This window comes from Triplophysa rosa, unplaced genomic scaffold, assembly GCF_024868665.1.
Source record: "Triplophysa rosa unplaced genomic scaffold, Trosa_1v2 scaffold472, whole genome shotgun sequence".
NCBI lineage: Eukaryota > Metazoa > Chordata > Actinopteri > Cypriniformes > Nemacheilidae > Triplophysa > Triplophysa rosa.
Genome location: NW_026634477.1, coordinates 17,090 through 33,361, shown reverse-complemented (window position 1 = coordinate 33,361; position 16,272 = coordinate 17,090). Strand labels below are relative to the sequence as shown.

Sequence of the window (16,272 nt, the reverse complement as noted above, 5' to 3'; positions counted from 1 at the left end):
ATTTAATGAGTTTAATTAGAAGTGGATCATTAACATGCCTGCTTAAATCAGCTGCTCAAATAATGGCAGACAATTAAAAATGCAGAAATAGATATGTAATTATTGATCATAGAAGATAACACTGAGAGATGATGAACACTTTCATAAGAGGGTCATAAGAGGGTTTTGGGTTTGTCATTCTTAGCAGCTGCTGTCTCAGGATTATTAATAACAACACTGATATCTGCTGGGCTTTTGCCTTTTTAATTAGATTTGGGGAGGAAGTTTGGTGATAATTACTTTTTACACCCTTAAAACGAAAGTGCGAAGAGAGAGAGAGACTTTGACTCGTGACAGTTTCATTCAGACCTGTCATTCAACATGTCAGAGTTAGACATGATGTGCAAAACTGCATGTTTTCCTAAATTGACTTTAAGGGAATCTGAGGGTTCAGGGTCATGTCATGACACTTATAAAGCAACATATTCTCTCTCTCTCTCTCTCTCTCTCTCTCTCTCTCTCCTCTCTCTCTCCCACTCTCTCTCCTTCCTCTCTCCTCCTCCTCTCTCTCCTCTCTCCTCTCTCTCTCTCTCTGTCTCTCCTCCTCCTCCTCCTCCTCTCTCCTCCTCCTCTCTCTCTCTCTTCTCTCCTCTCTCTCTCTCCTCTCTCTCTCTCTCTCTCTCTCTCTCTCTCTCTCTCTCTCTCTCTCTCTCTCTCTCTCTCTTCTCTCCTCTCTCTCTCTCTCTCTCTCTCTCTCATCCTACTCCTCACTCGGACATCCTCTCTGTCTACTCTCTCCTGTCTCTCTCTCTCTCTCTCTCTCTCTCTCTCTCTCTGTCTGTCTCTCTCTGTCTCTCTCTCTCTCTGTCGCCAGATGGTTCAGCGCACTCCCACCTCAGGTAACCGTGACAACCGCCTCCGTCTCTCGGCAGCATTTCATCCTCTCAGAGAGGGTGAGTCTCTCTCTCTCTCTCTCTCTCTCTCTCTCTCTCTCTGTGTCTTCTCTAGAGGACACAAGAAAACATGACGATAGTTCCTGGTTATCTCAGACCAGCATTAGAAGAGAGAGTGAAAGTAGTTTTTCTGAAAGTTTATTCGTGGGTTCTCCAGTGAAACATTGGTCAAGTTTAAAATAACACTAACTTTCACTTGGCAGAGCCTGTGTTGTCTTTAAATGGCAGTGTCGTTTCTTACGTTTTTGTTGATCTGAGAGATCTACTACATCTGCTAAAATTCCATTTTCAGCATCATGAAAGATCAATGCAATAATGTAGTGCGATTAATAAACAACAATGTTGAAATATTATAACGTTATAGGCGTATAAGTTGGAAATATCTTCTTTTGTGTTTGGCGGCAGAAAGAAAGTCAATAAGGTTTGAAATGACAAGTAAATGATGACAGAATTTTCATTTTTGGGCGAACTATCACTTTTAATTGAATTGCTTGTGTGCACAAACAACTTCCAGTCCGATTTATAGGTCTGATCATTCCAGATGTGAAATCCTACAGTCCAGTTGGCTCTGTTTCAGTTAGATGTCCTTTTGTTACCTGTTGATCTGCTGAGGTGTTTCTGGGTCAGCTGAAAAGAGATGCTGAATAGTAGACCAGGGTTTCCCAAAGTAGGGGTCCGCGAGGGTCGCAAGATGATTTCCAGAATCATTATTAAAAATAGCGTATGTAATCAATGAGTGTAACAAAATATAAAAAGTAGTTAAGTTAAAAGTGAAACCAGGCAGATACAAAGTGTCCTCGATCATGACCCCTGAGGTGATTACGTCACATTAACGCCATTAGCAACCTCATTAAATTAGGCGCAGCAAGTCCATTTACAGCACCACATAAAACTTTCAGGCTTTAAGTTTAGGATATTCTTATTTGTCGAAATGAAACGTTGATTAATATCGACCAAAGACACCGCAGGGAGGCCAGCGGAGGAGGGCGCAGAAGCGCCGCAGTCAGAGGGCCATCGTCCTCAGGTACCAAAAGAGGCGCATCCATCAGCACTCGAATCAGTTTGATGAAATTCGACCATCTGTAGTAATATTCATAGTTTATGTATAACAACAAGTAAAGTAATGAATAAATGATAAAATAATATTATGTTAAGACTGTGCTCTTTTGTGTTGTCATTATGCGCGTTTGGGTAGAATAGGTGCATGTGCGCATTCGAGGAGCCGAGGATAGTGGGGGTCTCGAGTCACCGGCACTGTTATTTTAAGTTTGGTAACCCCTGTCTTGTTTGTTTCATCTTTTAAATTCTTTCTTTATACAGTATATTTATTTATTTATTTTAAAAGTGACAGTGTACATTAATCAATATTCTGATGTACCCAAGTTGGCCCAAAGACAAAACGTCACGATTCAGTTTGCGTTTCCACTGTTAGTTTGGACTTTTAGTTTGTATTGAATTTACTTTTCCTGTTTTATTTTGTAGTTCTTTGTTCATGGTTCTTGTTAATTATTTCTCGCAGGTGTTTCTTGTTACGTTCTTAGTTCTCCGTGTATTTAAACCCCAGTGTGTTCTGGTCTTTTGTGAGTGGTTGAATGTTTAGTCGTGTTCCCTGTGGATTATTTTAGTTCCTTGTTTCTTTGATTACGGTGTACTTTGTTTAATAAAATCTTTACTGCGCGTGGATCCGCTGCCTCGCCTGCCTTTTCGTTACAATTATCTTTCTTTTCCATGGATACTGATTCTCCCTCTCTGTGTAATGACTGATTGTCTCTTGTCCCTCACAGAATTACTGACATATTTTTTTATACAATTAAAATCAATAACACAAGACAGGCTTTTATCGCTGAGCTCTGCTGAACACATCACACATTTCATGAGTTTATTAAGAAAGCGATTTGTGCTGTTTTTCTATCATTTCTGATCCGGTTTTTGATACACAGTTAAAAGGATTTTGCAACTAACAGAACATTTTAACCGAATCAAAATGTTAAACAAATATCTTTAAGTTTCAATTATATATGTGAGATAAAAAAACTGAAACCGGAAGTGCTTCTGGACCAGTGTTTGCGTCTTGCGAAGTGGTCTATAGTCTATAAGCTTTAGGTTGATGCAGATAGAAAAAGAAATATCGTATCGCATATCGCATTATTCTTTAATATCGCACAGCCCTAGTATAAAACAAATCCTGCAGTTAATTATGACCAGAAGAGGGATTAAATCTCTCGACAGATTATCCGTCTCTCTCTCTCTTTCTCTCTCCCTTTCAAAAGTCCCTCCTCCACTCTGTTTGTAAGGGTGAGAGCTCGCATGGAGTAGGAAACACACGGATCACGAACACACACTTACACACACACACTCCTCATCTTTCTCTCCCTCTTCTTCTCTCACTCTTCCATCCTTCTCTTCTGAGAATGAAGAAACAGTCAGCTGTGTGTCTTTCTCATTCTGTTCTGGATTATCTCAGTGTGGAAGTATCTCAGCGGAGCGTCTCTGAACTTCTGTCCGTCACAGACACTGACATCTGTCTATCATCGGGATTTCATGGGAAAGACAGCAGGAGCGGTTCTCTCATTACACCTGCTACTATCCGTCCTGCGGCCACGGCAAGGTATGGACTCACCTCTCCATCTCCATCATAGCTGAAAATATCCAATAATGGAGCTTCTCTAGAGTAGAAGAGCAATAGATACAACACCAAATGAAGAACAACTAGTCACTGGATTTGACAAAAACTGTGAGGCTTGTGAATATTTACAGTTTTATTTTTTTAAACAAAATTAATGTTTGTGTTCACACAGGATTTGTTCTCTTGTACACAGGTGTCTCAAGATCAGAGTTATTTTAGTTTTTCTTTCATTGCAGTTTTACTCGTATTTAAATTTTATTAAAAAATGTATTTTATTTATAAATTTATATATATTTAGTTTTAAATATTTCGTTGCATTTATTTATTTTTTGTATGCTTTCCTGTAGCTGAGTGGTTAGAGCGTGGCGCTAGCAACGTCAAGGTCATGGGTTCGATCCCAGCACATGCTCGATGCACATACTCAGATACTAATATATAGTATATTTTGATCTAACTTGCTTTGGATAAAAGCGTCTGCCAAATGCATAAATGTTATGCGTTTATTTTTTATTCCTTTTTGTTTTTATTATATCTTGATTTATTTATATTGCTATATATTTCTGTTTAGTTTTTATTTATTTTCAGTCAGTAATTTTAATGCCTCACCTTGAACGTATTTCACTTGATTGCTAAGGCGACATTTCTAAGTTTATTTGTATAGTTTACGTTTTTATAGTCCCTGTCAGGGATGCTTTTTAAACACATTTTCTCAGGCATGTTTATTGTTTTGAAAACACTGCAGATGGATGCAGGATTGACATCGCATGATGACGTGTCTCTGTGTTTGTAGATGTTGAGTGTCCTCTCTGAAGGCCTCAGGTGTGCAGGGACCGATGGCAAAGGTAAGACAGATCATCATCTTCATCATCTCCTCATCCTCACAGCATATCAAGGTCTTTCATTATACAAATAACATTGTGCTCGACACGAGCAGAGGGGTGGGCTTCGCCAGGTACTAAACGACAACAGCTGCTCTATTGACAATCCAAACATGTGTTGTGTTTTCTGTACCAGTTATGGACGTGAATGTGTGTGCGTTCCTTCAGAATTGAATCCACGGAGAAGTGCGAAGCCGTTATACAACATTTCAGTGGAAAATATTTCAAAACCCCAGCAGGTGTTCCAGGTGCCATCTCTCGCTAAACCTGAGAAGAAATGTCAAAACGTTTTGTAAGAATAGTTGACAGCCTTTCTTTTGTCATCACCAAACAAAAGCACCTGACAGCTCAGAGGATGCTGTTACAGTAATGTTTGGATTCTTTTTGTGCTGCTGGTGCATTTAGACACGTGGTGATTGGATAATACTTTGTGTACATCACACACACATCAACGCTCTGAGTTCTGCTGTCCTTGTGTTTCTGTCTGTAGCTCCAGCTGAACCTCTACTATGTAAGTTTGCTGACGGCGGACAGAAGACGAGACTGAATCAAACTAAACATACACAAAAAGGACGGATGTGGAGAGAAGCTGAGGTGAGCTCACACACAAAGTTTTATCTAGTGTATTTGAGAGACAATCTTTCAAATAAAACAGTGGCTGTATAAGTAGGAATAATGTCTGAAGTAACCATAGAAATAATGACAAAAATAATATTAACATAGATTAAATTGTGTTCATGTAAATTAATAAAAAAGGACAGAGACAAAAAACCCCAGATTATAAAAAAGTAAAGCCCCATGTTATATTAAGAAAGTAAATAATCACATTTATCTCCACAAACAATTACATTGTAAATACTAACACGTCATTTTACACACACTGTTTTATGAATCCTATCTTTCTCTGTTTGCAAAAAAGGCTGTAAATTTATGAAGCAAACATTGAGACTCTTTTTGAGCTTTATTGGCATGATACAATTTTTTTACATTGCCAAAGCACGGGAAAATTCAATATAAACATTCTGCACAAATATTAAGATAAATATAAGATTAAGATAAAAATAAAATAAAAGTATATAAGTATATGAAGAGAAAAACGGATAATTTTCCCCCAAAATGCAATAAATCCATAACAATGTTTTTTCAAAATGCAATAAATCTATAAAAGTTATTTTTCATATTGAAACTGTTGAAATACACAACAAAGTGAGTTGATCCACATATGACAGCCTCTGAACTCTAATCTTACATACAGGCACTGGACTAAACACACATTCAATCAGTCATCGCTCCTAAAATGAATTCAACGGTTCTTCTTAATCTAATTAGATTTCGATGGCTTACGTTTCTATCCCACCGCAGGTTCGTCAATGCCGTCAAAATGATTCATTTTTTATTTGTTGAACACAAAGTACAAAGAAGATCAGGGAAACTAGGAGCCGACCGTATTCAGAGCGCCGCCATTACTGTTTACAGTGCGTGGAATGCTGTGCTGTGATTGGTTGAGCGGATATGTCGCATTCTGCAGAGAAGTGAGACTGGCGTATATTACGGTTTGGAAAAAAGGGAGAAAACGTGACAGAATATCACGGCGGATATCGCAATTTGCGTAAAATTAAAAGGTGACTTTTCAATACGGACCTGATGCAATAATGATTTTGGCGGAAACTCATTTTTTTAACCAAACTCTGTCAGTGTTTTGTTGTGTTGTGCTGGTTGTTCTTTTGTCGTGTCAGGACTTGACAGGGCAGTCTCTCTCTCTCAGGTGTGTCTCTCACTCGCTGACAGACAGCAGAGATTGAAAATATCTCACTTTTGTCAGCGTCCTAATAAAACATGCTGTCTGATAAGAGATCTCAACAGATCAACAGTGTACAGATGAATCTCACTGCGCCACCTGCAGGACACACACGACACTGCTGCTTATAATGAAGATGCTTAACTCAGCACCTGTTCGAAAACTTTTATTTGTGTCTCAGACGTTTCTGAGAAAGAAAAAGAGAGTGTAATTGTTGAAGCACATGAAGAGTATGTATGTGTGTATGAATGTAGATTGTAGATGTCAAATAATCTGAATTTGAGTAAATGTGATGAGAAATGTTTATCGAGATCTTCACTAATATTGACTTTTGATTGCAGATCTGAGCTCAGTTTGACACATTGTTGACATCTCTTCTCAAACTCTAATGACAGACGCATTTGTGACATTTTTGACTCTTTTCTCAGGAGAAATATCTGAGACGAGAGCTGTGATGTTTGTGTAATGATTATATTAGAATCTTATATTTATAGAAGTGTGATTGTGTGTCTGTAGGTTTTTCTCGTCTTCCTGTGGTACCGCTGCTAATCGTGTGCTCTCACAGACGTTCACTGCATCTGCCGTGTCTACATACCCGTGTGTGTGTGATTGGTTACTGACATTCTTCCAAATATCTTCCTTTGTGTTCAGCAGAACAAAGACATTTATACAGGTTTAGAACAATCTGAGGATGAGTAAATGCTGACAGAATTTTCAACTTTTCATGTTCATTATTAGGTTATGTTGACTAATGTAGTTAACTATACAACATTATTGTAAAGTGTCTCACTTTTGCAGTTATAAGACCTGCTGCTGCTCCACATGATGTGACAGAGCTTACATTACATTTGACTTCAGTTAAGTTCATAAAGTAAAGCAATTTGCTTGTCCGTTTTGGATGTTGTTATGATTTTGTTGGGTTTGTGGAACTTCTTTTCCTTTGAATCTGAATCATTTCCAGTTGGAAGACGCCGTCTAGGCGAACCGCATCACGCATCAGTCTAGATGCCGTCTCCTGTCTGTGAAATGACACATGCCAACATACTTCACCACCTCTCTCTCTCCCTCTCTCTCTCTCTCTTGAGAAACACATCGTAGTCTTACGCAAACAATTCCTGGCGTATCGCACATGTTTCTTTAAATCTCTGTCACTAAAATCTTTAGGTCCCTGCATGAAACCTTCACTGTCTTTGTCATGTTCAGTAAAGATACATAAAACAAAAAACTTTATTCAAGATGACAAGCAACATGTATTTATTTATTGGCACTTGGTGAGGTGCAGATAAACTGCAGATGTTTGTGTGGATTAATTTAGGGGATCATGTTATTTCTTCGTCAGCCACTTCCACGCAGTGTCATTTCTTTAATGTTTATTCAGTTTTAGATGCTCAATAGTATGATCGTTCCACAACACCCTCAACTAAATATCACTTTTTAAGATGTTAAAAGACCTTATTTTTAGGCACACTAGATAGAAAAAACGCTGTCTATTTAGTCAGCTCATTGGGCTTTAAGATGTCAAAACATGCAGCTCGTCAGGTTTGCACTCACTAATGCTGTCCAGGTAGTAAGCTCGCTCATTTAAGATGCTCAATAATGTGTGTGAGTAGGTAGCTCACTAGCTAGTGACTTAAATATGCTGTTGTACATGCAGCTCAATAAGTTTAGAGATGTTGTCTAGATAGACAGCAGCTCGTGTTGTAACAGACAGCATAAGCAGGAACAGACACGCTTCCTTCTGTCTGAAGAGTTCCTGTCTCACTCTGACTCATGTCGTGTCGTCTGTCTGTCGATCCGAAGCACTCTTATAAGCACGAGGATTTAGATCAGACTGATGGGACTCGGATCAGATGTGTCATGGGGTTCGGATCGCTTCTTCTCGGATGTTTTCTCGCGTCCGGTGAGTTCCGCTCGAGATAAAACGTTAAAGCGACGCGGCGCGTCTCATTATAATCACCAGCGCGTTAACGCAGGGTAATAACGGGCGCGCGCGGTTCACTGCGACTGTAGATACACTGTATACTTTTGAGTACATGTTGTTGTTTTGTTTTGGTTATTAATACTGAAGGTTATTAATACTGAACGCAGATCAATTTAATGTTCGACACATGTTGACATCAACAACATGCGGATATTTCCGCTCTCGTGTTTGCGTCACTTACATGTGCATTCCACATGACAACACTGCACCGCAAAAAATGACTTTCTTACTAATTCTCTTTTTCTTATTTTCCGGTAAAAATGTCTAAACATTCTTGAATCAAGAAGCATTTTCTTGATGAGCAAACTGACCTAAGAAAATAAGTCTTGTTTTTAGTAAAAAAATATGACATTTCAGTGAATTTGTGCTTAAAACAAGCAACAAAAATCTGCCAATGGGGTAAGAAAAATAATCTTGAATTGAGTGACTAAGAAAAAGGTCAACCTTAATTCAAGATTATTTTTTTACACCATTGGCATATTTTTTTGCTTGTTTTAAGCACAAATTCACTGAATATTCATATTTTTTACTAAAAACAAGACTTATTTTCTTAGGTCATTTTGCTCATCAAGAAAATGCTTCTTGATTCAAGAATTTATAGACATATTTACTGGAAAACAAGAAAAAAAGACTAAGTAAGAAAGTCATTTTTTGCAGTGTGTAGTATACTTTGATATTTACTATAGTAAAAAAACTCAATTTAAGGTCTAGTATCTACGATTTTTAACTAAACTTTAATAGGCCTATAGTGAATTGTAAAATGTGATGACTACAGTTTGTTATATGTATACCGTAGAATTCTGGATTATTAACTATGGATGGTTTCATGGGACGCGCGCGCACCCGACCCCCGGTATAATAAAGCAATGAGCCCCAAGAAGCAGTGGTTACTGGGGTATTTTATAACGGCTTAGAACTCCGCTCATCCAATCAGAATCAAGGACCAGAACTGACCGTTTTATAAATATTACTATTTATATTTTATCTAAATTATGTTGATATTAAGTTGTATTCTTATTTTACTGGATAATAATAGTATTAAATATGCGATTTGTTGAATTTTGTTGGATGTTCATTTTATTAAATAAACAATCCTGTAGGTTTGACTCATTAAAAGAAACCGTGTGGTACATTGACATCTAGCGGTTGAGCTCGGTATCGCAGTCTAAATTCAAAATGGATAGACTTGTTAAGTCAAATAACGGTTCTTCTCGGTTTCTTTTGATTGCTTTCATAAATAATGTACAGGCACTATATTGTTTGTGAATGTGTACCGTAAGTTAATGTAGGGGTCACAAAAGTGCGCATGCGCAGTAACGTCTGTTTATGTATTACCGTCTAGCGAAATGATAAACTGGAGTAAATATTGACTTTGTTATTTACTGTGGTTAGTTTCAAAAACACTATAGTATCAAGGAATTCTACTACTAAAGTTTACTATAGTGAATACTCAAGTATACTACAATGTTTTTTTATGCGAGGTCAAATGAACATGCACTTCAGAAGTAGGTTTGTATTTGGATAAATCACTTAAAATGATTTAAAAATATATATATTTTTTTTTAAAGAAAATATAAAGAGATCTTTCATGTAATGTAATAAGTAGGATTTTTTCTCTTCACCTTTTTTATTTCAATTTAATTAAAAAAATTATCTTTGTTTAATATGTTAGTTTTTGTAAATTGAGAATGTCACATTCATATTCAGGTTATCAAGATGTTATAATAAAAATAAAATAAAAAAGGTTTGTATTTGGACAAAAATTTTGTCACATCACTTCAAGCACGTGAGCTGCAGGCAGTGTTGAGTTTTTCCTAATATAATCCTGTTATATCTCATAAATCTGTCCACTAATCTTCATGTTTACTGCTGTTGATGATTTTTTCGTATTGCTCAGTTGTTGTCAGATGTTCAGACTCTTACGTCATACTGCATCACAGTCTGTGTGTTCAGACACTTTCTCCTGCGGCTGTTCATCATGTTCTTAATAACGCTGTCAAACATCTGTTTGTACTAACACACAATCTCAAGCCAAACGTTTGTTTGAGGCTTCTGAGAGAGTTACAAACACATTTCTTCACGCTTCTACGGATTCATACACAAAGCTGAACGTCCTCTTTAACTTTCAACTTGTTTCATTGACTTTTAAACATCTGCTGGTCCAAAATACCATTCCGAGTGTGAATGTTATTTAATTAAATGATATTAAATGAAATCAAATGCTTTTATCTCTTAAGTAATAATAATGGCACTTGTTTTATTATTCTGTTATTTTATAAAATGACACTCACACAGTGACTGAAGTTTCTGCATACTTGAAGAACTTCTGCATACATGCTTTTTTAACAGTATATAATGTAAAGAACAAAAAAAATGCATCATTGTTATTTGTGTAATAGTGTAAAGATGTAATTTATTGACTAATGGAACAGATACATTCGATGTGTTGTGTCGGAGAGCTTGAAGGTGTAATCCAGGTCTGATGTCTCACAGGTGCATCACTTGTGCTCCATACAGCCAATCCACACAGTGTTTGTAGGTCATGTGACCCTCGGGCAGGCAGCTGCAGTAGACAGAACTGCACGTCAAACTGTAACGTGTCAAAGATCTGTCCCAATCCAGAGGACGTCTGCGCTGGGGTCTGGTATGACATCATGCGGAAGAATGTTTTTAGCCAGCATGAGCATGAGCTGTATTCACACCGTCTGACTCTTTCAGGTGGAGGGACGATGGAGTTGTTACTATAGAAACCATGTGTCACGACCCCACGCGGCCGCTGCATGGAGTGATGTTAGAGGACTTTAGCTCCTCCGGCTGTTTGTTGACATCCACATTCACAGCAGGTCGTGACCTCCGTCTGTGTGCATGTACAGGTCACGCGTGTAACGATCGTGTGCTCCTCGACAACCAAACAACACGTGAGTGTGTGTGTGAGAGAGTAAAATAATCGATCAAATACAGTATGAAAACATCTGTCTTTCTGTCTTTCTTTCTTTCTCTGTCTGTTTGTGTTGTGGTAGCACGTATCGAGAAAAGGCCTTACCAACTCCCGCAGCTTTGTCGATTCTGTGACATTGAATCTACAACATGCAACGACACGGGAATCTGTGAACCCTCCTGTACCATCTCAGCCGTGTGCGAGAGTCCACGTGAGGTGTGCGCCGGCTCATGGTACGATCTGTTTCTCACCGGTTGCTCTTCCAGTGCTCAAGAGATTCATGTTCCAAGCACAGATTCGATCTTTTGAGTTTCTTGGCAAATTTTGAGCAGTTTGAGAGAACCGCGGTCTTCAGAAAGCACATTTGCGATCTGAAAGAGGCTGTGTGCGACTCAACTACAATAAGCGAATCTTTGGGATAAGAAGCAGAACTGTTTTTCCCTTCTTTTTTTGAGTTTATTTGAGATGTGTCTTTCTTACGGGCGAACAGGAAATGTCTCATTACTTTTCAGTGATTCAGTCTGTGTTTGAGGAAGTCCTGTGGGAAATAATTCCAGTTCCTCACCGGGACGTCTCTGAGTTTACACAAACACACAAGTTTACGCTCCGTTACTCTCAGACGTTAACTGTCATTTCTCTCTCATTTCAGCTCCTTTCGTTGTTTACTCTCAATTGATGTGCCACAATATTTCTGGCTAAATATTTAAAAACAACCATTTCAATGCATTTGGTAGGAATTTTTACCCAGCGTCAGCGATTTCAAGCTCTGCCAGTATTTGATTAATATGACCCATTAATACTAACACTTATTTCTCTTCTGTTTGTTTATCTGTTTTATAAAAGTGTACTATTGCAAGCTAGGACAAGTCACAGTACGCCGTGGCCCTTTGTTGAGTTGATGGCGTCTGCTAGAAGATGTCATGTGTGTTGATCATGTCTCGTGTCTTCTAGAGAGATATCAGAGCTGAGATGGAGGGATGTCAGATATCGTGCGGTCCTCTCTCGTGGGTCTGTGCTCAGAATGCTCACATGTTGTGTTTCAGGAGGAGAATGAATGGGGTGAGTGTTGTGGAGACTGTGTGTTATGATCCAGAGGTCCAGTTTCACGGTCAGCATTTACTGGATTATAACAGCAGCATCTGTCTGATGAGACCAGTGAAGACTTCTGAAGACTTCTACATCTGCTCCTGTAACACTGAAGACTGCAACGCTAAAATGATCTTCACTGACCCCGGTGAGAGACACACCAAACACACTGTCTGTGTGTGTGTGTGTGTGTGTGTGTGTGTGCGTGCGTGTGTGTGTGTGTGCGTGTGTGTGTGTGTGAACAAACATTTATCGCTTCTTCATTTCTCGGGAGACGCATTTAGAAACGGACACAAATGAGTCTGTAATGGGATTCTTCTGTGATATATTTCTCAGTTGTTTCAGCAGAGGAAGAGAAGAACGGCATTGAGCCGATGTTATTGCTCATTCTGGTTCCTCTCGTGATCTGTGCTCTCGTGATGGTCTCCTTCTTCTACTGCTACCACGTCTCCCGTCATCTCAAAGCCATCAAGCGCAAGACAACAGGGACGGACATCGAGACCTACACCGCCATCATCAGCGACGACAACAGTCTGAATCACAACACGGAGCTGTTGCCCATCCAGCTGGTCGTCACCGTGGGGAAAGGCCGTTTCTCTGAGGTCTACAGAGCCAAACTCAAGCAGAACATCAGCGGAGAACCCTTCCAAACCGTCGCCGTGAAGATCTTTCCTTGCGAAGAATATGCCTCGTGGAAAACAGAACGGGAGATTTTCTCAGACACGGATCTTCGGCACGAGAACATTTTGCACTTTCTGACCGCCGAGGAACGGAAGGCGGAACGACAGTATTGGCTGATAACAGCCTATCACGAGCGAGGGAACCTGCAGGACTTCCTGTCCCGCCACGTCGTGAGCTGGGAGGAGCTTTGCCGATTGGGTGCGTCACTGGCGAGGGGCGTGGCACATCTGCACAGCGACCAGACGGCGTGCCGGAGACCCAAAGTGCCCATCGTGCACAGAGACCTAAAGAGCTCGAACGTTCTGGTGAGGACGGATCTCACCTGCTGCCTGTGTGACTTTGGACTCAGTCTGCGATTGGATAACTCCATGTCTCCTGAAGAACTGGCCAACAGCGGACAGGTGAGATCTAGAGATGCTGGTGTTACGTGTGGACTGTACCATGTTCCGTCGGGTGAAATGCCTTTTCTTCGCTCAGGTCGGCACAGCTCGATATATGGCTCCTGAGGTGCTGGAGTCCAGAATGGACCTGGAGAACATCGAGTCCTTCAAACAGGCGGATGTTTATTCCATGGCTCTCATTCTGTGGGAGATCATGTCCAGGTGCAGCGGGATTGGAGGTAAATGAATACATGTCAATCAAATCATCAGACCAATGGTTTGTTTCATTTACATTTGTTGCCAGATGCTTTTATCCAAAGTGACTTACAGGTCATTCAAGGTGTACATTGTATTTCAGTGTTTTAGAATGACAGATTACTTCCTAGTGCGCACTAATGTGTGAGTGTGCTATTCAGTTGAAAACACGTGGAATATTGCACTTTGCTTAGCACCTGAAAGTGTTTTACAGTTAAGAGATTCACAGAGCTTTCAGCGGACACAGAGAGGAAATATTTGCTTCACAACAAAAATATCAGCGCTGTGAACTCGCAGTCACATAGCCCACTTCCTGTCTGTGCACCTGCACTTCCTGTTTTCTTAAACACTTCTCATAATGCCTCCCTCCACTCCAGCTCTGCTGTCCCCGCCCCCTTTGCACACACAGCTGTCAATCAGATTGTGTCATTTCTTTGTGTGTGTGTGTGTGTGTGTGTGTGTGTAACGGGTGTCTATGTTTTTCTGCAGACGTGAGAGAATATAAACCTCCGTTTGGGACGTTCGGTGAACATCCGTGTGTGGACAGCATGAAGGATCATGTGATCAGAGATCGACTGAGACCAGAGATACCGGCCACCTGGAACAGCCACACGGTACCAACTAAACCTCAGTATAAATCTAAACCAATCACAGTGTATTCTGAGACGTGTATATCATAACACACATAACGTCAATGTAAGTGTGCTTTACTAGCATGACAAAAAATATACATTTGCAGTTGGCCAGCTTTAAAAAAACAGTGATTTGATGTATGTAATGCAAAATTAAATAAAGTGAAATAGTATAGAGATACAGAAAAAATACTATCTAAACACAGGTTTACAAAAAGAAGGCAACATTTACATTAAAGCAATAATGTACCAAGAGTTCATTTGCAAATGTTCAAAAATCGTGTTTTTATTGCACATTCCAAGTAATATCAATCAAACTGCAGATGGGTTGTTTTGATTAAGTAATAATAACTGAAAATAATACAGCTAACTAACACAATAAAGCACAATAAAAACATGATGATACAATAAAACTGTTTTTGAAATTTTGTAAAAACGGAGTTATCTGTATTTGCAGATAAACTTTTCAAATATCAGTTATATATGTACAGTATAATATGTGTAATCGCTCTCTCTCTCTAGGGTGCTGGTTTCTTGAGTTCTACTATCGAGGAGTGTTGGGATCATGATCCAGAGTCGCGTCTCACTGCTCAGTGTGTCGTGGAGCGTTTTGATGACATCATCAGCAGTGCGGTTCTCCTCCCCGACAGCTCAGAGCAGAAGAGCCCAGACAGTTCTGAGGAGCGAATCTCTGTCATTCCATAGAATCATGAGCGAAATCTCCTGGTCACCATGGAAACGGATTTCATTTGCAACTCTGATCCACCTGTGATTTTACAAACTGGATTTATTTCGGATCTATATACATTTATACACATGAACGTAATGCAATGTTTACCAAAGAATATGATGTCAGGAGCTCATCTTATGTGTGTGTGTTTAAAGGAACAGTATTCCTAACCCAAAAGTGTCTCCTGGAGCCAAAAGGAGGAGAGTAAATCTGACCCAAAGGATTCTGGGAAATGATGGATATCATAAAAACTATAAAGAGGACATTTACGCTTGTGCCAATGACAGTTAATGAATGATAACTGAGCCGGACATACATTTACCTAAATGAGGAAAAGCAGTGTGTTTATCATAGGACGACCCAAAAGCCATTTATAATGAAACTGAAATCCAACCGATGTGAACAAAGCAACCAAAACCTTTATGTATGTCATTTTGATATCTGTTATGTTTTTTGTATGCCAAAATTTGAACACGTCCAAGTTTTTTATGCAGGTACTGTACGTATAATCAATATTTATATTGGTTAAGAAATCATTTAGTTATTAATTAAAACTCATTGTAAGCCATTGTAAGATGTGTTTGTGTCATGTGTGCTTTCACACTGCAGTTAAATTTGCTTTTAAACATGAATAAATGTTAGTTTCATCATTAAAACAGCTAACCGTCTGAAATGTGCTGTATTCATGTGTTTAGACGGTTTAAACAAACCAGAGTTTTACTATAAATGTTGACAAGAAGGTATAGCGACACAATTATTGGTGTTGATTAAAATCAAGTCAGAGACTATTTTAATATACAGAAGTTGAAATAACATGGATTTAACAAACATTTGAGGGTTAAAGCGGTTCCATCTAAAATGTCTAAATTAACATAAAAATGTGTTTGATATAAATATAATATTCATGTGTAGCTTTATTATCACATATAGCAGATCATCTAGTTAATAAACATTTAGAAGATTGTTTTTATTGTTTCCAGTTTTTCTATATAGAACAAATTAGGCAGCATATTAGTAATTAGCAGAACTTGCATTTTCAAAACACAATGCAATGACTAATTTCATTTTAATTTAAATTAACTTAAAGTCACCATGGAATCAGACAGGAAAATCCTAAGTGAGACAGACTGACAGTTGAAGGGGAGGAGTTAACGGATGCTACAGCCAACCTGTCTAATTGACGTCATTTCAGATGTATCGTCATTTCAGTGCAGACGTGCATTTTCAGATTTTAACTGAAGATTATGAGGGTACATGGATTTTAAGAAGAAAATGACCCACATAGATAAGCTATTTACTATAAACGCTGCAATATTTCATGAAAAAATCATCGTCATTTTTAATTTCACTCGGAC

General features: G+C 38.9%; 1 protein-coding gene across 4 annotated transcripts; it reads left to right on the top strand.

Moving 5' to 3' along the window:
- Positions 1-3,409: 3,409 nt before the first annotated feature.
- On the top strand, positions 3,410-15,485 carry tgfbr2a (transforming growth factor beta receptor 2a). Of its 4 annotated transcripts, XM_057328429.1 has the most exons (11): positions 3,410-3,540; positions 4,349-4,400; positions 4,927-5,030; positions 10,709-10,859; positions 10,934-11,133; positions 11,236-11,386; positions 12,197-12,387; positions 12,576-13,321; positions 13,398-13,539; positions 14,045-14,169; positions 14,710-15,485. In XM_057328429.1, the coding sequence occupies exons 5-11, from the start codon at positions 10,968-10,970 to the stop codon at positions 14,890-14,892; spliced, it is 1,704 nt and encodes a 567-aa protein (XP_057184412.1). In that variant the 5' UTR covers positions 3,410-3,540; positions 4,349-4,400; positions 4,927-5,030; positions 10,709-10,859; positions 10,934-10,967; the 3' UTR covers positions 14,893-15,485. The 4 variants fall into 4 exon arrangements, with proteins under 4 accessions (XP_057184412.1, XP_057184409.1, XP_057184408.1 ...); XM_057328426.1 differs by lacking the exons at positions 3,410-3,540; positions 4,349-4,400; positions 4,927-5,030 and adding an exon at positions 7,975-8,134 and having other exon boundaries at positions 10,733-10,859; XM_057328425.1 differs by lacking the exons at positions 3,410-3,540; positions 4,349-4,400; positions 4,927-5,030 and adding an exon at positions 7,975-8,134.
- Positions 15,486-16,272: the final 787 nt, after the last annotated feature.

Excerpts from the sequence above, each read along its gene's own strand:
- tgfbr2a (XM_057328425.1), top strand. The coding sequence starts at position 8,005 with ATGTCGTGTCGTCTGTCTGTCGATCCGAAGCACTCTTATAAGCACGAG. Across the intron at positions 10,860-10,933 it reads GACGTCTGCGCTGGGGTCTG|GTGGAGGGACGATGGAGTTG; the intron begins GTATGACATCAT and ends TGACTCTTTCAG. Across the intron at positions 13,322-13,397 it reads AACTGGCCAACAGCGGACAG|GTCGGCACAGCTCGATATAT; the intron begins GTGAGATCTAGA and ends TTCTTCGCTCAG.